At 42.2% G+C, this 25761-nt stretch overlaps 1 protein-coding gene across 3 annotated transcripts in view; it reads left to right on the top strand.

The window, feature by feature from the left end:
- ssh2a (slingshot protein phosphatase 2a) overlaps positions 1 to 25761 on the top strand; it is a 51180-nt gene extending 25419 nt beyond the window's left edge. Inside the window, exons 3-16 of one of the 3 annotated variants that reach the window (XM_060944084.1) lie at positions 3835 to 3912; positions 16022 to 16134; positions 16531 to 16595; positions 16702 to 16823; positions 16924 to 16992; positions 17072 to 17137; positions 17263 to 17457; positions 19885 to 19978; positions 20126 to 20254; positions 20373 to 20419; positions 20516 to 20662; positions 20772 to 20972; positions 22654 to 23509; positions 24250 to 25761. In XM_060944084.1, the coding sequence (XP_060800067.1) occupies positions 3835 to 3912; positions 16022 to 16134; positions 16531 to 16595; positions 16702 to 16823; positions 16924 to 16992; positions 17072 to 17137; positions 17263 to 17457; positions 19885 to 19978; positions 20126 to 20254; positions 20373 to 20419; positions 20516 to 20662; positions 20772 to 20972; positions 22654 to 23509; positions 24250 to 25359 (3292 nt within the window). In that variant the 3' untranslated portion in view covers positions 25360 to 25761. Of the gene's footprint in view, positions 1 to 3834; positions 3913 to 6174; positions 6674 to 16021; positions 16135 to 16530; positions 16596 to 16701; positions 16824 to 16923; positions 16993 to 17071; positions 17138 to 17262; positions 17458 to 19884; positions 19979 to 20125; positions 20255 to 20372; positions 20420 to 20515; positions 20663 to 20771; positions 20973 to 22653; positions 23510 to 24249 lie in introns of those variants that run through there. The other 2 variants (XM_060944085.1, XM_060944086.1) reach the window with 2 other exon arrangements.

Below are 25761 nucleotides of genomic sequence, written 5' to 3' on the forward strand. Positions count from 1 at the left end.
GTTTAATATAAAATAGGAGAGTTGCATTGATCTTGCTCCTGAATTTACCCGTGATATGCACTTTAAGGTTTTTAATGGAGTTGCATTGGTTGTTCTCGCTCTTTTTCATCCTGCGAGTGATCTGACCGCCCGTTCCTGCCCACATCCCGGTACACATCTCTACCCTGCACTTCACAACAGTGCTGCTCTCACCAAAAGATCGTCCCACATGACTTTTTTTTTTTTTTTTCTTTTTCACATTTTCTCAGTGACTTCATGTGAGTTGAGGACGGAATACAGTAAATGCCCAAATGAAGACTTCCATATTCATAGACTGGTTTCTAAAATGGTGAATCAGATTTTCCAATACTCCTGCACACCACTAATTTTTATCCCCCTCTGGCCGAAAGACCCAAAGGGGGATTATGTCATTGCAATGTCCGTCTGTCCCGGGAAGGGCACTCGCCTTCTGAAATCCACTCCTCTCACACAGTAATACACGTTATTGCAATTTTGTTTACTTCAGTCGCATTTTACTAGAGTTATGGCATAGCTACCAGCGGGGGATATTGTGCTCTCAGAGCACTCTTGTACATCTTGTGAATAATGAGATTCAGATTACAAATCGCCATAATAATGTTGTGCTCCATAAAGTGGCATTTCAAAGTAACTATGAGCTAAATATTGACTTGCTTACTGAGGCGTTCAGACAGAGGCTATAAAGCAAGACAGAGGACAGGGGTTGATATTGGGCATACAATAAAATCTCATTTACCCTTGTTTGTTTTTTTGACCTCTTTGTGCCTGCAAAAGAATAATGCAAACTGGAGAGAAAGCTTCATTAAATAACCTTAAAGATGAGATTCTTGTTAGTTTATCTACTGTGGACATTAAGAACTTTGTAGGAGAGCCTTCACTGCGACGCTCCTTGTTCTGCATTCTCACTTCATTCCGGGCTGAAGGAAACGATAAGCAGTGATACAGATAAGACTGGAAGAGAGAATTCAGTTGAGGCAGGGTTTAAAAAGAATGAAATCAAATGGAAATGGAGGCTTTATCAATTGATATGTAGTCTACATTTACTACATGTAGCTGAGCAAGTTTTTCAGGATCTGTGTGTGAGGGTCAGGTTAAGATACTCATTCTCTTGGGGCTGGGCACAGCAGAGTGCAAGCTAATTCATGTCGGAGTTTCTCATTTCACCCTCTTCTTTCACCTGGCAGGTGATTCGAACAGGTTCTCATTATCAAACCTAATCCTGAGCATTCACTTCTGCCTTTGTGCTACTCTCTTTGGAGTTAACGTAATGCTTTGATAGATATCTCTCCTATAGACTCCCGTCTTGTGTAGATCTTTCAAAATGACCAACATGTTTAGCACTTCCAGCATTGTGACTAAGACACTGTGGTCGTATGCATTACCGTTTTTTCCATGTAGCTGTTTCAAGTAGACAACAGACAAATTTCCTGCTCCAAGTTTAGGAAACAGCTGGCCCCTCAGAGCAGGATGGCCATGCGTTGGGGGGAATTTGGGGAGTATCCAGAATCTAGGAAACTCATGACCTTTTGCTGATCTTGCATGCTGTCGCAAAGTCGTTGCACAACACGAACCAGAGACTCTGTAAACATGATATGACAACAGTGTTGCTCGGATTACGAGTCCAACGAATAGAGAGGTTTTAATGGAAAACATCTGATATAAACAACAAACAGACTTGCACAACCCAAGTGTTGCTTTATGTCTGAGAATTGACCGATATGTCAGCAGGTCTTGTGCAGATCTTCTTGGAATGGAGCACCTTGTCCTGGGTATATTTACACCACCTAGTTGTGATGAAAGATTGTGGCTGCCTGATATCACATGGCTGTAGTGCTTGTTAATTGGTATATTGTGCTGGTCATTGTATGGGTGAACCAAATTAGGATAAAAGACGGCATCTGATGGATGACCTGGCTGCCTGGAGAGGGCAATAATTTTTTTTTATCTATCAATAAATAAACTGTTTTGGAAAAATGCATTAAATAGCATATGTAGACATCAAAAATACTGAGCCACTCGGCAGTATCTATAGTGGTGTACTATTTTGTGCGGTATGATGTGGCTTTTGGATGTAACCTATCTAGCAGTTTTTTACAACATTGGGAATCTGATGTAAACAGTCTGTTTTGAAATTAAATACTCTTGCATGGATTTGCTAGTCTGAACAGCCAATTAGAGAATGGTTTGAGAACCTTCAGTGCTGGTCAGTGTCTGTTTACCAAATGATGGTGCAGGACAAACTGTGTGAGGCAATGCTCAGCACACAACCAGTAGCCAACCTGGTGTGTTCATACCATAAGAGTTTTGGAGCAGGTGTTCATTGTAGAAGTCTTTGCTTAGAGGTTCTGTTGAGAACTAATGTCTCATTCTTCTCCAGCCCTGGCTGATTGTTAACTACACTTCTCGACCCATCTGGGAAATAAATTTAAGATGTCTGCTCATTATTAAGTAGATCATCTTGGGCCTTCCCCTTTAGATATTAGTCACGGCTACTGTTACAGAGTCGACTTGACAGAAGGGAGATAAATGTTTGGGGATTAAGTGTGAAATGAGGATGGTAGCAATTATCAAAGGCTGTTTTAACTGCAAAAAGTTTTTGAAATTGCAAATTAAAAAAAATTTACAAACCCCATGCCTTCCAAAGTCTGTCTGTCTGTCTAGTTCTGTATTTTGCAATTGTTGCTTGTTTTGAGATTTTGATGAGATCTCTACTGTTGTGGTTGACTGTGTCTTTTGAGTTGATCATGGGGTGTTGTTTTTGTTTTGTTTCACTAGGCACAGTTGCTTTGTACCTTGCCCGAGTACGATTGTACCCTGCGCCCCAGTCTCCTGCTGGCCTGCGTTCACATCGTAAAATGTTCCTGGCCCGCATGAGCTTACATTATCATGATGCAACTTTTTTTGTTTGGGGGGAAGCACTTGCATGATACGGTGGCATGAAAAATATGACTGACTGTTTTTACATTGTAGCTTATTTAGGCTTGGTGACACATGACTTTCTCACATGCCATACAACTTTGGGGCACGTCACCACAAAATGAGCCCAGTGTAGCAAAAGTTCGGTTTGAGATGTGGCAATTTGAAACGAGTGCATCGAAAAATTACCCTTTTTTTTTTTTTTTCCTCCTCCCCTCATTTTGCCATTACCAAAATATTATACTGTAGAACAGCCTATAAATATGACACATCTGGTTGAGATGCATTAATTTCAATTTATACGTCACAAAAATAACAGCTGAACTTTTCTCTGAACTTGATTTGTTAAGATGATGATATCTTTCACTAATTTCTCTGGATAGGCTACACCAAATTTAACAGTTGACCTTTTTATTACTTCCGCCAACTTTGTTAAAGGGGGTTGTTTTCGTCTGTTTGTTTTTGTTCCCAATGTAACTCAAAAGGTAGTGAACAGATTTTGATGAAATTTTGAGGAAAGATGGGCCAAGAAACAATTGATTTAGATTTTGATGCAAATCCAGACATGTATGTGGATTTTGTGTGTGTGGTTTATTTGGTCTGTTCCCAGCATAACTCAAAGTAGTGAATGGATTTTGATGAAATTTGGTGTACAGCTTCAGTATCCTAGGTTCCAGTGGATTTTTTTTGTTTGTTTGTTTTTTAATTCTGATGTGTTGTGATTTGGCAGTGGTATGCACGCTACCAAGTGCCCTTTTAGTTTTAAAGATAATTAACTGTAGATTTAGAGTATCCAATAAACCAACTTTTTTTTTCCTCCAACTGGATTCATTTTTGTGGCGACCTGCTCCATTTATCAATTATGTAACAAATGATTTTTCATTTTTCTGCATGTATAAGATTTTTATGGAGGCAGCTGACATTGAGGGAGGAATTTGCAACTTTACTCACCGACTACAATTTGCCTTCATCAATAAGGTGAGAATCAGACCTGTTATTAACCCAAATATTCTCAAATGAAATGAAAATTGCATGTCAGTGTTCAAGTTCTGTGCTTGGGCATGGTCTGTGATCGCAACAGGTGTGCACCGTGCCCAAGTCCAACTGAACTACACTATGCTGAACCGTGCCTCAGCATGGTACACACTGATCACACTAGTCCAATAAACTGGACTTTGGGGGTCAAGTATGCTCGGACACTGTATGGATGGCCGAATGTGAGTACACCCTAATGGTATGTTCACACCAAACAAAATGAAAGCGTCAAAACAATGAGCTGCCGTTTTATTTTTTATGTGAGCCTGCATTTCTCAGCACTGAGCAGCAATATGACTGTTGGCAACACATCTTGGGCAGTGGGGGCATCAGAATCAAGTTGAAGTCTGGGCAGCTATATGGTAACGAGCTACGATATATGGTTCTGTAGCAACCAATTGGAATTTAGAAGTGCTCCAGTCTCGAGAACCCAACCATTAAATTGTGGTTCTGTTCAAACTATTCCCATGTACAATGGAGAAGAAATTAATGATTGTGGTGGTGGATTTTCCCCATTATTTATAGTGTCCCTGTTTGCATACAGGGACATAAAAATAAAAAACCTGGATGTTGAAATTTGACTTGGCATCAACACAAGTCACACCACACAAATGGCTTTTAATTAGTTTGTCTTCTGACCAAGCATGTAATCGTAACTGTTCATTATTTTTTTCGCGGTCCAAATCCTGCGCTCTGATTGGCTGGCGAGCGGGTCTGTATCCTACATTACGGACCTCTGGCGACTCGCTCGTTCAGAACAACAAATATAGTAGAATTTTTTGTCAATGTTTTGTTTGTTTTTTAATAAGATTATCAAATTTTATACATTTTTGCCAGCATTTCTCAGGAGAATAGCATTAATTTTACATCATGGCCAGCGATAACGACAGTCTTCACAGCGAAAGCGAGTTTTACTACCCTGAGGACGAAGAAATAAAAGAGAACATTTCAGGAGAAAGCTAAAAACCTGTAATTTGCTAACACCAAGCAAAAACATGGCTGAATCCTGAATGACTCCTATTTGTATAAATAGGGGACTACATGGGTGGCAAAAGGTAGGGTTTTTTTTTTTTTCCTGCCATGGAAGTGCACTTGTATACTGAGGAGAAAGCAATTTGCATTCCAGCCGTGAATGAGGATTCAAAATGGCAGCTCAGCTCGGTTTTCCCTTTCAGGCGCTCTCGTTTTCTGTTAGAATTTGGTAAAGGAAAAAAAATATTTACCAGCTTAAGGTCGGTCCGTATGGTGAAATACCGTGACCTCCGCCTCGGTCAGTACTTTCAAGACCTTGGTCACGGTATTTCACGATACGGACCTCCCAGCTGGTATATAACACTTTTTTTCTTTTCATCAATCAATTTCTTGCCTTCATATTTAAGAGCTTTCAATGAGGTTAACTTTTTATACCCTACTTGTAGTCATTCGGCACAAAGGTACGACTTGACATGTTTATTTTAAGGGGTCGCAAAGCAAAGTTTGCAAGACAAAGCATCACAAACGAACTTGTAGCTACTTATTTCATCTCGATCACAGTGTGTCCACGAACATCGGCCACGTCCTTGGCAGGGCAGTCAGAGCGAATTGTAATGCTCTTTCTGCTTTTAGTGTGACTGTACCCTAAGCTGTACATCATGCAAGAGACTACAAAAGTTAAGTGTAGATCCCCATATTTACACGCACAGTACATCATGTAGTGGCAGTATGTACTTGTATCGAAACTACGTTGTCTCTTCACCACTCTGCCCTCCTTTCACCTCCTGTTTAGAAAGTATACTATTGCCTGTGAGGAGAACTAAAACATGACGAGCGGTTCTGGCTTAAAAATCTACTGACAGTATGTTTTAATTCAAAAGTGATCACTCTTGAAAGGGAGGCCGAGGATAGAATGAAACCATTGTTTTCAGTGAATACTGGGAGTATCGCCAAGGCCCAGTTACACATTTCTGCAGTGTAAAAGCAAAAGTTTGTATTTATTTTGTGCGCAGTAATCTAAAGGCAGTGCAGGTGGCCACTTTAAACTATTTATATCCTTACTCTACTGTCCATAGATAGCAGGCGTATGATGTGTGCACTTGTAGTTGGAGATTAGGCAGCACTTAGTATGTTTAGGCACTCGGTCGTTGCTAAGCAGCCTGAAATGCCGCGTATATGTGAGACCTTAGATGGGGCCCCACCTCGAGCACATGTCAGAAATCTCCTCCTCAGTCTGAGTGTCTTCAGTCCTCAGAGCTTCAGCTCACACTGAGGTCGCTCACTACCTCTGGAAGCACGTTTAGTTTTTAAACAAGTTTGAATTAAAGAATAAATTATTTAGTGCCTTCTGAAAGAGGTTTTTCTCTGCGCTTTTATGTCTTTGATCCGGACATGTTTTAGTTTAGTTGACTTTAAATACAAGTTAATTAGCTCCAGTTTCTCTCAGGAATGTTTGGACTCTGAGGTTAATGTAGACTGGACCTGTAGCTCCCGGAGCGCATTTCTTTACCGTTTATCAACTTTTTTTTTTTTGCCTTGTGTGGAGACTATCATGCCAGTGGAAGAGTGAGGCTTAAAGGATATCCGGTCAGTGTGTGTAAGTGGCCATGACCCCGAGAGGAAGCCGTACTGTACCGAAGAACACTGCTGCCGTGTGCACGCGCTGCGCCGCTAAAATCATGCCTTACTTCAGGGACAACGCGGTGGCTTCATACGACCAGATCGACCAGCTGTAAGTCCACATGAACACGTGACCACCTGTCTGGGCAGTTATTCAGCACAAGGCGCAAGTTTGAGCTCAATGGCAATCTGTTTTATCGGACAATACTGGCAGGTATCCCTGTGTTTGGCGGAACATGTTTTAGTTTAGTCGGAGACATGAAGAAATTAGTGTGTCAGAGCACGCGCGCGCACACACGACTTGCTTAAAGTGAATGAGTAACAGGAGGTGAGGAGTTTCCTCTAGGTTGTGAAATGTGGATATGCTGGGAAAGGTTATGCAACTGCTTACCTGAATTTGGGAAATCACCGTTAGGAATTACCTCATTGGTTTGTCCTTGTGCTCAGCATGTTTGTTTCTCAACTTGCCCCAAATTGTACAGCTTGATCAGAGGTTTCAACATTTGGACATGAGGTAATTATTAACATTGTGTCCAGTTTATAACCAGGAAATTAGAGAAATATCAGCACGTCATCATATGGGATGTGAACATTTACAGAACTGCACAATATAATTTGTTCACAGCTTGGAAGGATGTTGGCTCAGGCTCAGTCGAGTTCAAAGTGTTTATTGTCTTGTACAGTAAGGACGTCCTCTTGCACAATGAAATTCTTAGTTTGCTGCCCACCATGAATGCAAATTACAAATAAATAGGTGGAAGAAATAATACAAAGTAAAGGCAATTTATTGCAAAATAAAAGCAAAAAAAAAAAACAGTATAGTACAAATAAAGGTAAATGTAGTGCAAAATAGGCAGTATAATACAAAAATAAGGCGATGATGGGATGTAGCAGCAAAAAAGGCCAGTAATGTGCCCATATGTGCAAATAGATGTAAACAGTCAAGGACAGTTTACAGGGAGGTAGTCCATGGTTATAGACTCCTGTCAGCTGTTCAGGAGTCTGATGGCGGTGGGAAAGAAAGAGCCCTTTAGCCTGACAGTCTTACACACTTCTGTACCTCCGGCCTGTCGTGGTGCTGTACCTGTGGAGAAGTTGTATCTTGTTCATGAGCCCAACAGTGGTGCGTTATTTAAGGATTTTATTCATTATGCGTGCATTACAGGGTGCCCTAAAAGTGGACCTTTTTTAGCAAAAAGGTTTTTCAAAAATCTCTCTTCACCGGCCACTTTAATTGATTGTAAGATTCCTGTTCTTGGCTGTGGGAGTGGAACTCAATGTGGTCTTCTGCTGTTGCATGCAGAGATACTTTTCTGTTCACCACAGTTGTGAAGAGTTGCTTTAAGTTGTTATATCCTTCCTGGTAGCTCAAACCAATCTAGTCATTTTCCTCTGATCTCTCTTATCAACAAGGCGTTTCCACCCACAGAACTGTCGCTCACTCAATATGTTTTGTTTTTCACACCATTCTGTGTAAACTCTAGAGACTGTTGTGTGTGAGAACCCCAGGAGATCAGCAGTTTCTGAAATACTCAAGCCAGTCCATCTGGCACGGACAGCCATGCCACAGTGAAAGTCACAGATCACAATTTTTCCCAGTCTGATGTTTGAAGTGAACATTAGCTCTTGATTTGTATCTGCATGATTTTATGCATTGTGCCGTTGTCAAGGGGTTGGCTGATTAGAGAACTGCATAAAACCACAGGTGGATGGGTGTACCTAATAAAGTGGCCTGTGTGTGAGTGATTATATCTAAAATATGGATGACCTGTATGTGAGAGCCTTTAAGAGTGGCTTTGCTTTGACATAAGGGCATATTGAAATCATTCTCATGGTTATAGAACAAATACCATTTAAAGGAACATGTTTACAGTGCAATTGCATAAGACCAGATGTGTAAACACGATTTCATCATGAGTAAGAGAGATGACTGTGTTTACATGATTGCCATTTCTTGGTAGAGAATTTTTCATAAAAGGAGTTACATTTTGGGGGAAAAAAAATGTTAAATTTCCCCTGTGTGTGGAGATTTTTGGGACACCCTGGATATACAATATGTACATGACTTTTTCACGTGGGGTCTCTGTATCTTCATTTTAGAAAGAAATTCCCTCCAGTTAGCTTCTGAATCTGAGCACACATTCCCAAAAAGATCTGCATGAGCTTTTGGTACAGTCGAGATTGTGTATCTTGTGCCTACCAGCAACATCTTTTAAAAGGACCTCACACTTTTTATACAATTTTAGATGTTCTATGTAAAAGCCGGCCCAAAATGAAAAGATCTTAAGGAAATGGTTGAGACGGGTTCAAGTGGGTTCTGTGATGAAGACAATAGGCGGCTCATTGTTTACATTAGGTGGTGATTTGTCTGAAAGTCTACCCCCCCCCCCCTTAAAGCCCACAGATATCCCGTAATGTTGGCATAAAGAAGGCACTTCAATATTCCGGTTTTAGTGATTTCCAGTAAACTAAATGAAGCCGCTCCAGGGTGTGTTTTTACTTGGCGAGCTGGCATTTCACAACTGGAGGCGTCATGCATCACAACAGAGCGTCAGCGTCTAGGGTGACGTCTCTGCGTGTCGGAAATATGAATATCCTGAGCATACTGACACTGCTTTAAAAACAGCAATGGGAGAATGGAGTGTTGAGGTGCTTTTGTTAGCTGTGCACATTTATACCACTCTTCTAACAGCTACTGAGCATCATGTGCAACGTGTAATCACTCCCGTTAAATAATTCACCTTTAAGGGAAGTAAGCATGTTCAATATATAAAATATCACATGTTTGTGTGAAGAGAAGTAGGAAGTGATGTAAGGCAGAAAGGTGTGTGTGTGTGTGTGTGTGTGTGTGTGTATGGACCTCAGACGCTGTAGACACAGATGTTTGAATTCGTGCTGGTCTTAGAGTGTAGGATGTCATGGTTAAAAACTTGACTCCTCTGTCCCACCGGTCCAGCTGTCCCTTTTTCGGAGACGTTAATTCTACCTCTTGCTACCAATCGATCCAGCTCAGAGGTGGAACGACACAGACACTGGCGCACACTGTTCCACATCTTTTTTTTTTTTTTTTTTAAATTGCCAAATGTAAAGCGGAATAAAGGTATAAGAATTTCATCTTGACCAAATTGCGTAAAAGGGGCTACTGTGACTGAACAATCATCTGACTAAATCAGCATGCTTATGTGGCGTTCCTGGTGTGACCTCATCGATGGGGGTTATGTTCTTAGACCAGTTTGAATAAAATGAAAAGATCTTGCTAGATACTACTATATTTGTCATTTGACTATGCTTTATTTCATCATGCAGTCAGCAGCATAACAAAGCCCAAAAATTTACACTGCAGTGTTTCATGAATAGTTTACTTTAGTATGCATCAGATTTAAAGGTTTCTGTCCTGATGATAAAGCTGTGATGACCAAGGAGGATGTTAGTCTGTTGTTAAGGTGCTGCTTGGTATCAGCCACTTGAATACATAGACACACAAACCTACATTTTTTTTTTTTTTTTTTTTTATAGTTTACACTAGATGTAGAAGGTTTGAACTTTGGTTTGAGACTAGTTTGCTTTTCCTCAGCTATTAAACAATTCAAACAAACTCCGTAGCACTTATCAAAGATGTTACGAAGCCAGGTTGGGCCCTGTTTTTTGATATTTTGATTAGGTGCCATGTATGGGTACATCCAGACTATAAATAGGTGTGTTTGTGTGTGTCAGCAGGATGTTAATGTGTAACTGGTAATTGCGGTAGTTTTCCCAACCAGGAAGTTCTTTGTGGAAAATTGAATTCAGAAGCATGTTGGCCTGACCTTCCTGCTTCACTCTTGTACACAAATACAGACATGAATACGAATGTGGCAAGCTTAAGGGTGTGGACTGTGTTGGCAGGCAAATTGGGAAGTTTGAACCATGTGCTGTGCCACATATTTAAAGTTTCGTTACTTCCTTCCCACATAACAATAATGGGCCATTAAAGCTGTTTACTCAGCTGAGCCTGGACTACAAATTGAGATGGGTTAACAAGGCTGTTACATATTTATCTACTTAATACATCCAGTAAAGAGAAGCAGTTTTCTCCCTTTTTGAAAAGTTTTTTTTTTTTTCTCTGATCTCCTTTGTCATTTCCTTCTGTGTTGCTCTTGCTCTCGGATGTACTCTGTCTGCTACTCTGTGAAGTTGGAGTGCCGGTGGTTGGGTGACCTAAAGGGCCGTCCACGTGTAAATCGATTTGCTAGTCACCCAGCTCTTTGTAGTTGACGGTCAGTAGTGGACGTTCCAGGCTCTGGTTGCCTGCATATCCCTCTTGTATATTTATTGGTCAATCGGCAGTATCCTCCTCTCCCATTGGTAGTTGCTTCGATCGCGTTGCCTCAAAGTTGCTATTAATTTGACTCCTGTATCTGCCCACTTCACGTCACCAACAGTTATTTTACCTGATATTGCTAGAAGGTGCTGAATTTTGACATTCCATGTTCTCTGGTCACCACACCGCTGCTTGTGTGTGTACACACACCTTAAGAACTGCTGCGGGAATAATAAAGCCATGGACGTTTCCCTGGACTCAGTAATGCTCTTACTAATTATCTTTTCAGCACGCACTACTGTTTGACTCCTGGTGTACAAAGAGAATATGGGTGCACTTTTGCATGGATGCAAACAGCGTGCCTTTTGGCGGATGCCGCCTTTTTCACGGCTGTCTGGGGGACTTGTGTGAATTGCGCAGATCCGATTTTTTTTGGGGGGGGGGGGCGTTGGAGTGTCTGATTTATAATTTCATCAAAGTAAATTCTGTATTAAAATTACTAAATAAGCAAATGCTGTTACAGTCCATGAAACATAGGAAGTATAAGTATGAGAAGAAAACAGTAAATCAGAAAGCTGCACACGTAAAGCCAATTACATACCCTAACTTGTATAACTTACGTTGGACTGATGGAAATCCTTGCGCGTGCAGCCAGCAGCAGATAATGGCGCGCAGCCTATGGAGCACTTGCATGTGACGTCACAGCCGATCCAGATTGTGACAGACGCCATCTTGTCGGTCAACGCCATTTTCCGCCTTCTACTTCTGGTTCTACTTCTTCTGCTTCTACTTCTACCTTTTCTTCTGGAAAACCCTACTATATACAATTCTACTACAACGGCTGCGGCTACAAGCTCTCCCTACCTGTGCACGTTTGTTTTTTGTGTGTATTTTTGCGTGTTGTTCGTCTGTACCGAACTTCAATATCCACTACAACCGTATGGACTTGCTGGACTTTGGTTTCCAGCAGAAAATGACAGTTTGTAGCGATTTCCATCGCATGCACAACATTCCGGACGAGATAGCGAGACTAGCGGAGTCTCCGTGGGTTGTTATCGGAAGCAAAGCGAAGGAGGCGGCGTCGGGAGCGGAAGCAAAAGCGAGGCTGCAGAGCCGCCCTGTTGACTAAGCTCAGAAAACAGCCACTCAAATCTCCACTGCTAAGCCTCTACCTCTCCAACGCCAGATCCATGTAAACAAGACAGACGATTTGGAATTACAGCTGGAATTACCTTATTCTATTCTATAATCAGCTGGTCAGTGCTATACTCAATACTTAAGTGACTTACCCGTCCAATGAGGATTATTTTCTTGTTTACAAGATGCCGTGGCTGACAAATCCTGAATTTCTGTAAAGATAACTGTCCAGAGATTTATAAGCACGCAGTGCTTCACCACTGAACAGTGAGGGAAAGTTAATGAGGTAATTATACACGTCTGGGTATTCCGCTGGCAGTTCAATATTCACTGACACGGTCATGAAAACTACGTCCGGTAAGCCATAAGGGTCACTAATCTGTAGAGCGTTTATTTTAGACATATATCTAGTTATCTATCCATTAGAAAAATGAGCAGTGTAGTCCGTCGGTTGAAATTGATCCATTCTGTACACAAGTGCAGTAGTATTCGGCTGTGTTTTTTACCGACAAGATGGCGGCTGTGTACTTTCCGGTCACGTGACTGCAAGATCTCTATTGGCTTTACGTGCGCAGCTTTCTGATTTACTGTTTTCTTCTCATACTTATACTTCCTATGTTTCATGGACTGTAATGGCATTTGCTTATTTAGTAATTTTAATACAGAATTTACTTTGATGAAATTATCAGATACTCCCAACGCGTCCCCCCCCCCCCCCTTTAAAAAAAAAAAACTCATCGGATCTGTGCAATTCACACAAGTCCCCCAGACAGCCGTGAAAAAGGCGGCATCCGCCAAAAGGCACGCCGTTTGCATCCATGCTTTTGAGTCCAGTTCCCCTCAAGGTTTCTTCCTTTCCCAGTTGGGCCTGACTTTCCCAAGAAAAATCTTTCACAAAACAATGCAAAAGCTCATTTGGGCACTGTTCATTAAATGTACGAGTGGTTTGAACCAAAAAATACTAGCCAGTAAATATGGTTTTTGTGAAATTACAGGCATATTGTGATACTGACACCATGGTTATTTCTGAAGTATTTTGAACGGCGATGATAAATTTTGCTCATGCTGCCCACTACTATTCATACAGTATGTGTAACACAAAGTTAATCCATATTTTAGGTGACAGACTGTAACCTCTCTCTTTCTCTCTCTCTCTCTCTCTCTCTCTCTCTCTCTCTCTCGTCTGAACTCTTAAGGCCTTTGGTTAGGCCGAGACCTGGTCCTATATTTATCTCCTCCCTGGTGGGAGTGTGACTAATAAGGGCAGGGACTAGTGAAGATCAGGCATCTCTCTGCCTGTGCTTTGGTCCCTTACATAGTGGTGGCTAGGTCTGTGCCCTAACAAGTCCTACCCAGTGTGGGATGCCAGCAGATGGCCCTCCCCCACTGTACCTCTCTTTTACACTCATCCTCATAATCCTCATGGGGGCAAGTGCAGGCAGGCTGGCTATTTCCTCTGTCTGATCCATCAGCTTCCCCCCCCCCCCCCAACTATATAATGTGTGTGTATATATATGTGTGTGTGTGTGTGTGTGTGTATGTATGTATCCTTACAAGCCTGCCTCTGTAAAATGTCAGTGACTGGAATTGGTGTGTACCCTCATTGCCCTCTCTGCACGGTGATCGAGCTCTGTAGATGAAACTCAATGACCCTGTAAAGGCAGCCATGCGACAGGCCACATTCTTCACTCCTGAATGGAAAATTTTTTCCGTACTAAATAAAGCCTGGTGCAGAGTTTTCTATTAGTAGCTGATGGCTTTCTTGCTTTTTAGGGTCTTTTGTAGGACAGTTAATGACTGTGATGTTTTTAAGATATAGTAGGTAACATTTTACACAACACACTTGTGAACATTAGGTTTGGCCCTGGGTGTTATACAGTAGATTCTGAAACTGTAGATGTCTATCAATAGACTATGTTCCTGTGCTGAGCCATTTCAAATATATTTAGCTGTGCAGATCACTACCTGCTGCAGAGACCCTGATCCTGCACTGTAAGCTGAGCATCCGATTGCTTTATTAAATAAGATGGGTTCTTAAGGACGGTGCGTGTTTTACATACATAATCTGTGTGTCTCTCTGACAGCATGTGTGTTTTGTAAGTGTGCTGAAATTGTCAAGTCAGGCGTCATTAGAGATTAAAAAGAGGGAAGTGAGAGAATGTTAATGTTCGTGAGAAATTGATAAAAAGAGGATACAGAGGCAGGAAACAGCTGGGGCGGGGTTGTGTGAGCTATGAGAAATGAGATCAGTGTGTTCAGTTTTCTTTCTTTATTTCCTGAAAATGTTGGCAGAATCTTTTTGCCACTGGCTCCTGAGAGGGCCATTCCTTTTCATCCCACTGTAATCGCAATCCTTTTGAAGTGGTCAGGGTGCGTTTACTGACTGGCAAGGAGTTTCTGCAGAGTCAGCAGTCTACTGGTGAGAGTCAGACAGTGCTAGTGTTTCTAACTGGAGACTGCTGTTGTAAAGGTGGGGCTGAAGCCAGGGACAAGTTCCTTAATGGTAGCTATTGTAGGTCCTATTTATGTTCCCCTCCTCTATTGTTGAGGTCTGTAGATGCCAGATTCACACTGAGCGTGGCTGTAAACCATGCTTTCTGTCTCTCTCTGTGCCTGCCTGCATGTCAGTCACTGGTCAGTCTGAGGTGTTGTACAGAAGGATAAAAGCCGTTAAATCCATCCCTGTTATTGATCCCTTCAGATTGTTCTCTTGAGTGGTAAAGCTGTGCAGCACAGTCCCACTGAGACGGCCTGAAACCAAACTTGACACCAGAGGTGGACAAAGTACCCAACTTCATTACTAAAGTCAAAGTACAGATCCCACTGGTCAAATGTTACTCCAATACAAGTGAAAGTTGTCCAGTCAAATTTTTACTGAAGTACTTGCTATTAAAAGTACATTTTCTGTCAACGCGTTGTTGTATTATTGCCACAACGCTTACAAAACCTAATGCTGTTACCAAAGACAGAAATGTGAATTCACAAGTGAATGCATGTTGTGCCATCATGGTGTTTTTAACGTTAAGCTAGCTAGTCAGTGAAATGCCACCTGACATGTTAGCAAACTCTTTTCAAACTCAAAATCCTATTGGGTAGCTAACGCTACTAGAAAAGAGAGATTTCTGCATTATTTGGCAAGATTATGCTAAAACATTTTCTGAAAGGACTTCAGATAAGTTAACGCTATTCATATTAGCGTAACTCCGTTTTTACATGCTGTGTCCAAGTTAACTAGCTATGTGTTAGCTGTGGACAAGGCGATGGCAACTTGGCAGGCAAATCCATAGAAAGTCATGTGACTAACCAGACTGCATAGCTATTGCAGTGTTATCGCTAGCTCTAAAAGCACAGACAACTTCACTGCAAGCTTTCTCTTGGAACAAAACGTTTTTATACCTCAGTATGTCTCCACAGGTCGGACGGCGAGTTTTTTGTAGGCCGTGATGTGGTTCGTTTTAGGCAAACGAATCTTTATTCCTTTCAGAAAACTGAAACATGGGTTCTAGGTATGGCCATGGGTGCGTACATTCCCCAGAAGACCCACCTCCTTCCATTCTGCCATCAACTGATGGTGTTAAATAATGCCGCGGAGAAATCATTGAACTTGATTTTATAGTCTATGGATGTGACATGACCCTAGTGATTACTGATAGGCTCAGTGTGACCTGCGAAGAAACCAATCATGTTTTAGAAAAGAAAAGGAAAAAAAACCATCCATTTTCAAAGCTGCTTCATAGTAACGAGGGCCTTGACAGAAATGTAGTGAAGTAAAAAGTATGATATTTGTCTTTCAAATGTAGTGAAGTTGGTCATGAGTATTTTTTTTTTTTTTTGGAAACTTAAGTACAGATACTCAAGAAGTGTACTTCATTGCTGTCCACCTCTGCTTAACACAGTCAGAGGAACAGCGTGTTCTGTCTCACATCCGTGCATATGGGAGTATTTGTTGTAAATAGCCATTTGAATGCTACTGCTCACCTGTCGTCTAGTTTTAATGATTTCTTTCTCTTTGTGTCTTTTCAGTATCAGTGAGAATTTCCTAACAGTCAAAGGAGCTGCCCTTTTCTTACCCCGTGGAAATGGCTCCTCACCCTCCTCGGTGCCCCGTATCACCCAGCGGCGCAACAAGCACACAGGTATACTGTTGAAACACTCATTTGATCAGGATGGCAGGATTTCCGAGGCCATTAAAAGGGTTCTCTTGGTTTGGTATTGTTTTAATCACAATGTGTGTTCAGTCACTTTATTTGCAGTCTTCACTGCTGAGGTTCACTAGCTGATAGCATTTCTGAAAAATGCTTATAAATGTTCATAAGATGTATATCCAACTACAGTAGTCAATGAAATGTCCAGTTTTATTCTGATAGCCAAAAGTAAATTCCAACACAGCGTCCTTTTTGTTTTTGTAGCTGTCAGCTGGTCCCTTGATCACTGTAGTACCCCCAGTCCTGCACATTTTCACAGGAAGGGCTGTTAATGTAAATCTGAAATGTAGTGGAATTGAACGGATGTCATTTTTGTTTGTTTTTAAGGTGATCTTCAGCAACACCTACAAACCATGTTTACTCTACTGCGGCCAGAGGACACCATCCGGCTGGTAGCTACACTCTCCCATTTCTGCCTGCTAAGAAAAAAAAAAAGATGCACTGACTGTTTTGGATAAAATCTGATTGCTTAAAATCTCCATCACTCTGTTTTTTCAGGCAGTGAGGTTGGAGAGTGCCTACTCTCAGTGTACACGCTATATGGTGGTGGTGTCCACCAGTGGAAGGCAGGACACTGAGGAGAGTGTGGTCCTTGGCATGGATTTCACCAGCTCGGATCGGTCCGTCTTACTCACACAGTCACCTGTACACCATTTATGTATTCTCCAGTGAGTGCTGTGGACTGTGCTGTAAGCTTCTGTTTTATTGTGTCCCCTGCAGCAGTCCGTGCACAGTTGGTCTGGTCCTCCCCCTGTGGAGCGACACTCTGATTCACTTGGATGGAGATGGGTAAGAAAGAACACACCCAGTGTTTCCTCTGTTCATACAAGTTTCAGATCCTTGTATTAAATGTTGTTTTTCTCAACAGAGGTTTCAGTGTATCCACTGCCAACAGAGTCCATATCTTCAAACCTGTGTCTGTACAGGCCATGTGGTGAGCGCTTGGCAGGACCTATTATTTTATGTCGTCTTCTCTTTGTTTATCCCTGTTTGTTGGTGTACTTTTTTTTTTTCTGTCTTTTCTCACTTTTTGTGCATCACTCACTCCCCTTCTTGCAGGTCAGCACTGCAGTCCTTACATAAGGCATGTGAGGTAGCCCGGTGCCATAATTACTACCCAGGAAGCCTCTTTTTGACATGGGTTAGTTACTACCAGACCTGTATATCCTCTGACCAGTACTGCATCAATGAGTGGAATGCCATGCAGGACGTGCAATCCCACCGATCTGACTCACCTGTGCTGTTTACCGACCTGTAAGTGTTCACATGCACGTACACACACACACACACACACACACCAGTCGATGTCATTGTAGTTGTGTGTGTGTAGGGGGGGTTTAAACTAAAAGCTTGTTTTTCATCAGCTTTTTCTAATAAATATTGTCTTTTTGTATATTTGATTTGAGCACTGAGAGCAGCCTGAATTCTATGAGCAGTATTTTTAGTTTCAATATAGATTTTTGTTCAATTTTAGCATATTTTATCTTGCATTACAATTATTTTCTTTATTTACTGTAACCCTGATATACATAGCTCATTCAAGGAAAGTGATAATGTCTCAGAAGCATGTTGTGGTGAAGCAGCAATAACTGGCTTTTCCTGACTATATACTGTACATTATCCCTGTCTTGGCAATATGGGGTTGTGACGTTTCATATAATGTGAATGTGTTCCCAGAATATATGAACAAATTCATGTTTAGGGTCGTCTTGCATCAGAGCAGCAAAAGGTCTCCAAGATCTCCTGATCCTCATTTTGCAAGCTTATGACCACCTTGGGCATTGGCACTTGTTTTAAGCCAAAAGATGACAAAACAAGGTTTATTAAGTCAGTCAATAGATTGGTGCGTTTAGGAGGTGGCTCAGATATATATTTATGAGGGGGGACTTTCCCCCACTCTTGGAGGTTTTCCCACGTGCATGTGTTTTTATCTTTGAACCCACACAAACTTTACTCAGGGCTTTATTTAGCTCCTCTTGGAATTGGTTAGATTTACAGTTGGAAAAAATGTTGAGATGGATAGGTAGACATGCACACAGACAGATGGAAGCAGGTGCTCAGAAAAGGACGAGGACCACATGCAATAGTGTTGTGGCTGTAGCTCTCTAGACACTTGGCACTGATAAGTGGCATGACTTGGAAGGACCTCAAAATGTGTGGTTTTTTCTAGAGAGAGGGGGACAGACTGATTTTTATACTTGTATTAAATAGTTTATAGTTACAACTTTTTGTAAGGTGGTAAAAATTGCTAGACAAACAATATACATACATGCTGTACCATGGGCTTCCTGCTACTGGTGAAATACTGGTGTTCTGTCTTGTGGAAAGTCTTCAACCCACATGCAGCTATTTGATAACATGGACAGATTGTTTGTATAGTTTTTATTTTACACTTTTTAAATGAGTCCAGGTGAGGCCATTCCCTTCCATTAGCCCTTATTCTAAGGGGAGTTGCTGTACATGAGATTTCCATCGCTTGTATGCGCTGCTTTGTGATTTTATTTAAATCTGAATCAGGCATGTCTGAAAATTACAGACCAGATTATTTCCTCTTGTATTCAAATCTGCATTGGTCTGGTCATGTTTGTCTTGGTTGGACCGAGTTCTGTTATTTTGCAAATAGATACTGCCGCTTGCATTTGAAAATGGTGTGTGGGTTTTTTTTTTTTTGTTGGTTTTTTTTTTTTTTTTTTTTTTAAACACTGCATTTACTTGCGATATTTAGTTGCCTAGCACACACGTTCATATCATGAATTGCTATGGGTTCACCACATCTCATCTCATTATCTCTAGCCGCTTTATCCTGTTCTACAGGGTTGCAGGCAAGCTGGAGCCTATCCCAGCTGACTACGGGCGAAAGGCGGGGTACACCCTGGACAAGTCGCCAGGTCATCGCAGGGCTGACAGACACAGACAACCATTCACACTCTCATTCACACCTACGGTCAATTTAGAGTCACCAGTTAACCTAACCTGCATGTCTTTGGACTGTGGGGGAAACCGGAGCACCCGGAGGAAACCCACGGGGAGAACATGCAAACTCCACACAGAAAGGCCCTCGCCGGCCACGGGGCTCGAACCCAGCCCTTCTTGCTGTGAGGCGACAGCGCTAACCACTACACCACCGTGCCGGGTTCACCACATTTGCAGGTTAATTTAAAATGCCTTTTCTGACATTTATACATGCATATATCTACTTTATGTTCACATTCCACAGTAACACAATTTTTTTTGAATTTTCTAAAAATAAATGAATGAGCTTGACTTGCGGTAATTTAAATTGCCATCTTGACATTGTTTTACCACCATGGGAGAAGTTTAAAAATATTTCCTCCACATAGGTCTTAAGGTACAAACCCAATTTCATCTTTCCAACCACCTTGTATGCTGTGAGAGCTGTGGGTCCCTTTTGCTCCTCCCTCCCTCCAGGGAATACAATTTTTTTTTTTTTGCTAAATAAACCTCAAGCACAAAGTCAGAGATTAAGCTACAAAGCCACTTCTCTATTCCAGGACTCTAGACATAATTGGTCAAAGATGACATCAGAATAAAAGGTCTGCTTTATAGTATCTTAGCTTAACCTGAATGTTTGCTGGAAATTAAAGGACATGGACATTTTATTTGAAGACAAAGAAACTTCCTTTCAAAGCTGAACCGCTTTGTTCTATATTGTGTAACCAGGCCAACTGAGAGAGAGCGCACAGAAAGGCTGATCAAGACTCGCCTGAGAGAGATCATGATGCAGAAGGACCTGGAGAATGTAACCTCTAAAGAGGTAGACCTCTGCTAGCTGTAAATGGCCAACGGCCAACACTTATTTCAGGGGGAATACCTCTGTAATTAAGCGTTAGATAATGTAGGCAGGCTCTATTGATCTAGTGGTCTTTAGTTGTTCTGTGCTAACCTGCTTTGTTACTCTCAGATCCGCTCAGAGCTCGAGATGCAGATGGTGTGTAACCTACGGGAATTCAAAGAGTTCATTGATAATGAGATGATCGTCATCCTGGGCCAGATGGACAGCCCCACAGAAATCTTTGACCATGTGTACCTGGTGAGAATTTCCCATTCTCTATTCTCATCTCAGTTGCTGTACAGTACCCAATATTTAAAGTCCAGATTGCACTGCATCTTGAAGAGTGAGCGGAAATGTTTTTCTCTCTCTACTACAGGGTTCAGAGTGGAACGCATCCAATTTGGACGAGCTCCAAAGCAGCGGGTAAGTGCTATCGTTTTGACCATCTGACTTGATCAATACATCTGGTCTGTTTTGTGAACTCGCTGTTAATTTTATCCCTGACCCCGTATTCTACAGGGTCCGTTACATCTTGAATGTGACACGGGAGATTGATAACTTCTTCCCTGGTCTTTTTGAGTACCACAATATCCGTGTGTATGATGAAGAGGCCACTAACCTCTTGGAATACTGGAATGATACCTTCAAGTTCATCTCCAAAGCCAAGTAAATGTTTGATTTTATAAAGGCTACAAAAAGTCACTTTAACGTTATCAAATACAGTTGCCTTCATCTCTGGACTAAAAAATACATGCTGTATTTGGTTAACGTGCAGGAAAGCAGGGGTGAAATGTCTGGTGCATTGTAAGATGGGCGTGAGCCGCTCTGCCTCCACTGTGATTGCATATGCAATGAAGGAGTACGGCTGGGATCTGGACCGAGCCTATGAGCACGTCAAAGAGAGGCGTACTGTCACAAAGCCCAATCCCTCCTTTATGAAGCAGCTGGAGGAGTATCAGGGCATTCTGTTGGCCAGGTACTAATAAATAAATAACTAAACCATGCATGCATGTGTACAAATTTGTTTCCAGATGCCTTATCACATAATCATGTAACACAATGACCTCTCTTGTGCTTTTTACCTTAAGCGTCTGTTCTAGGGCTGTAACGATACACCCAACTCACGATTCGATTCGTATCGCGATTTTTGACCCACGATTTGATACGCCCACGATTTTTTAAAAATGTTTTTTTAAAGTAGTAAATTTGACTTATTAACATTTACTTACTTACATTAACTATTTAATAACAAATAATTCAGACCACTGCAGAGAATGAGTAATGTGTATGCAAAAATGAACAAATGTATATCCAAAGATTGTTTCATTTCTCAAAATAATACTGTTGAGCCGGAAGCTCTGTTTTTTTCGGTTCTGAAAAAGTCATTTTTCCAAATCGTGTAAATCCGTTAAGATTTTTTTTGGGGGGGGGTGGCTCTCTCACTGTCTCACTCTCATAGGGCCAATGATTTTCTGTGATCGCGGAAAACAGATGGAAATTACGGAATTTTTATGGTGAAACATTGCTCGCGTGTCAAAATGTAACTGCCGCAGAAGGCTTCCACCCAAGCAGACATGCCTTCAGTGTTGCCAGATATTGCTAACGTTTTCCACCCCAAAATATGTTCAAAACCAGCCAAAAAGCACCTAAACCTGCCCAATCTGGCAACACTGCATGCCTTTCCAGTCAGGTGATTGTGATTGGCTTGTGGCACACCTAGCCAGCCAATGAGCTGCTTGTTTACAGATTCGCTCCCCGCGTCGCAACCAGAATGGCGACCGCTTAAAAGAAATGAATGCTCTGCCAGTGGCGAGTGTGGACGTTGCGTGACTCGCAGAAGATTGTCGCAGGTCGGCAAAAAAAACGACTTACTAATAGATATAAAAAAAAAGTAATTTAAGTAAGTTTAAAATGTAATTTAAATAAAAAGTATTCATAAATTGAAGTTTGGAACTGCCTCTGTTTTTGGGCTGAGGAGAAGTTTGAAAGGGTGTACCGGGATTCTGCCTTCTTGTATCGCGATACGGATCGTGGCTCTGCGTATCGCGATTTCGATACGCATATCGTTACAGCCTTAGTCTGTTCACTAGTGTTTTTGTGTTGGGCACTGAGACATGACATTTAACATGGCAAAAATAAAATTACAAACTAATTTACACTAGTCTTTAAACTCTTAACCTGTATGAGCATGAGTACAATAAAAATTAGCTGGTAGTTTAGCATAGTGGAACTGAAATGTTGCATACAAAGAGCATCTTATTGATCTAGCACTCTATCTCTCATTTTAACATGCACGGCCCTGTGAGTTATCCACCCCAGAGAACACCAGTACACACAATCAAACACTCTTTAATCTTTTTGTTTGCTTACCGATTTGCTGCAGTAGTGTAGTGGTTCAGAATGCTAAGCGTGTTGTGTATGAATGATGTGGGCTTTGTGAAGGAGTAGCTGCTTGGTCACATTCCTTACCCATGTGTCTTTGTGACGCTTTGCTCTTGTGTGCATATGTGCTTTTGAATTCCTTTTTTTTTTTTTTTGGGTTTGTGGCCAGACAAAGGTCATAAGCATCAATGTCTCAACTTTGATATCCTATTAGATCCACTTTCTCCAGTGAAATTCATGACTGATCTTAACCCTGTGCCTCTCCCTGTCTTCAGCAAACAGAGGCACAACAAGTTATGGCGATCTCACTCAGACAGCGATCTATCAGAGCAGCAGGAACCCGTGTGTAAGAACCCACGTACACTGGGCCGTTCTGACCCCCACAGCCGGCAACACAAGCCCAATGGCGCTCGCTCTGTGAAGAACGTGCTCCAAATAATCAAAAGCTCACAGCCTGGAACAGAAAGCACCCGTACTGACCTATCTACACACCCTACCAGTCAGAAAAGCTCAGAGCGGCCATGCGAGGACCCCTTGCTCCCAACTCTCCCACGGGCACGTGCGGCCACTGTAGTGCCTGAGCAGAATTTGGAGGATAGCTGCTATCGCAAAGTGCCAGCGACGGAGCCCATCACTTGCCCTCGGCCTTCCCTTCGTGTCCTTTCTCACTCCCGGTCTACCTCTCTCCATGGACACAAGTTGCTAGCTGTGCCTGAGCCAGAAATGGACTCTGATAAGCCGTCTCTGGATGTGCCTGTTCAAAACAACTCTCCATCCTCTGGGACCCCGAGCTTGCCATCGTGCTTGGATACTGTGAGTAGTATTATTGAAACAGGAGACGTCTTGGCATCTTCAAGGACTCCCGTGACAAATAGCCATTGTGAAGTTCCTCTAGAGTCAAGTTGTTCCACTAGCAGGAGCTCAGAGAGCTGCAGTACTGGCGAGACGACGGGCAGCTCTACCAGCCTTGGCACAGAGAGCATTGACTTCTTCAGTGCTAGAGAGAAGTTCCTGGGCTTGTCACAGGATGGCCAGTCCAGCTCACTTTATGAAGCAATGACCCTACACACAGCTCAGTCCCAAAGCAACAGGCTATGCCTGGAGGAATCAAACCCAACAGCAGCCAAGGAGGTAAACTCCTCTTCATACAGACAGATTGGGTTGGTTTGCTAAATTTTGATCTGTAATATTTAAGTTTCTAATAATTCATGTTAAAAGAACACTTGTGTTAACCTAATCTGTCTACTGAAACTGTAACATGGCCATGTCCAAATACAGTGGAGAAGGATTTCATTTTTCTCTGTGCAAAGAAAAGAAATAAGCCAGTGACTTGAAACTCGCTTATTATGAAATCCTGAACTTTTAATTGTTGGAATGTTGTGAATAAATGTTTAAAATGCAAGACAATACTGTAATTTCAGTGGTTACCTTGACAAAAAAAAAAGGGTATTTAAAGGATGAGACATGAAAGGTTTTACAAATGCTGCTGAAATGTTACAACTTCTGAACTGGAAAATACATTAAAAAGTCATTTCAGAAGTTGATTTAAATGATTCATGAGAGCAGGCCTTCTCCAAAATGTGCCATAAACATTGAGCGCAGCTGTTGCTGTTTTAGGCTCCCATTCTAAGTGAGTTTTGTGTAAACTGCTTTTCTTGGGATTTATTTTCAGTACAGAAAAATTAGGGAAAGTTTTCTAATCGCACACATTCTATGAATGTTCATCATGGGGGGCTGGAGTAATCCTTGAAGGCAGACTCCACCAACTGATACTAGAAGCCTTCTATATCTTTTTAATTTTGAACAAATAAAAATGTCAAAGTCTTAAGAAGTGCTGTAGTACCATGTTTAATTTTTTCTCTCTCTCTCAGGGTTCCTCTCATTCAGAAAGCTCCTGTGAAGCTGAAGCCCCTCCATCAGCAGAGCCCGACCTCATTAATAGTGTATCGGCGGGATACACCGTGTCTGAACTGGAGTCGGTTTCTTCTCCACAGCCGCCAGCTCTCAGCCCTCAACCCGCTCTCCAGGAACATCAGGTGGATAAAGAGGAAGTGGAACAAAAACTAGAAAGACCCTCCTCTCCTCCATGTGAGCAGCCAGACCAGGAGGGCCTCCTCTCTCGCGCTTCTCACTCAGCCTGCATGGACGATGCAGATGTGCAGCAGCTCTGTACTCCTCCACCAGGAGGTGCCAATTCCATCAAGACAGAAGCAGAAGAGCACGGAGATGGGGCACGGCCACTGGATGATGATGACTCTGGTATAATCCCAGACCCGTCTATCTGTACAGCCACTGTGTGCCCGAGTCTAGATCCCAGCTCCTCCTCGTCTTCCCTGCTGTGGCTGGAAAGTGATGCCGAGGAGGTGACGATAAAGCCATGTGACTTGCACAAGATCCAGGAGACACTGCGGGAGCTGCAGGCCTTCCTGTTTGAGGCTGGAGGTGTGGAGGCCAGCTTCAACTACAGCCAGCAGCTTAAGAACCTGCACAGCGCCACAGAGTCGCAGCCTCGGGCCCTGACCGTGTGGCAGAGAGCCATGGAGATGGAAGCACGGATCAGACAGGCTGGTCTTACTCCACCCTCACTTATGAAACGCTCAGCTTCACTGGCCAAACTTGATCAGCTTGAGCTGTTCACACACAACCTGAACGACTGGGACTTCCAGTCTGAACTGCCTTCCTCTCCCTCTTCACATTCACATTTACTTTCCAGTAGCCATGATGAGGTCCATAAGAAGCAGCGCGTTCTACCTCAGACCCTCGCAGAGGCCAACAGAACTGAAAACTCCTGCCAAACCTCATGTTCCTGCCCACAGTACAAGCAAGGTGGCAGCACGGGACAGCCCACAGACACCTCAGCCACACCCAGTGTCTCTGTGTGTACACGGCAGCAGCAGCACACAAAGCCACACCCCATCCGCCGGGCTCGCAAAGCAGCGGACAAGAAAAAGACCGTAACTGTACTGTACAATACCATGTAACCTGTAATGAACAATCACAGCAGGGATTATGTGTGCCATAGATGTGCTCTGTTGTTAATGTTTGGATTCATGAGAGCCATTTGTAAGCTAAACCCATGAGCGTATGCTACTGTATCTGATGTATGTAATAAGTGTATGCAAATAATGTGCCCCTTTCAAATATCACTGCAAATAAAGGGGCTTGTTTCTCAAACCATGCACTTTACTAACTTTTTTTATTTGTAATATTGTTTAAGTTTGCATTTTTATTCCAGGAATGATTTTTTTTGCACTGATATGAGAGGCATCCTATCTGTGTGTATGTAGATGTGCGTGCTGATCTGGTTTTTGCTGGAAAATGGAGACAACTTGATCTGAAATTTTTTATCCTGTGTCTATTAATAAATGAAATGCACACCTTTT

Source organism: Neoarius graeffei, chromosome 17, assembly GCF_027579695.1.
Source record: "Neoarius graeffei isolate fNeoGra1 chromosome 17, fNeoGra1.pri, whole genome shotgun sequence".
In the NCBI taxonomy this organism is placed as follows: domain Eukaryota; kingdom Metazoa; phylum Chordata; class Actinopteri; order Siluriformes; family Ariidae; genus Neoarius; species Neoarius graeffei.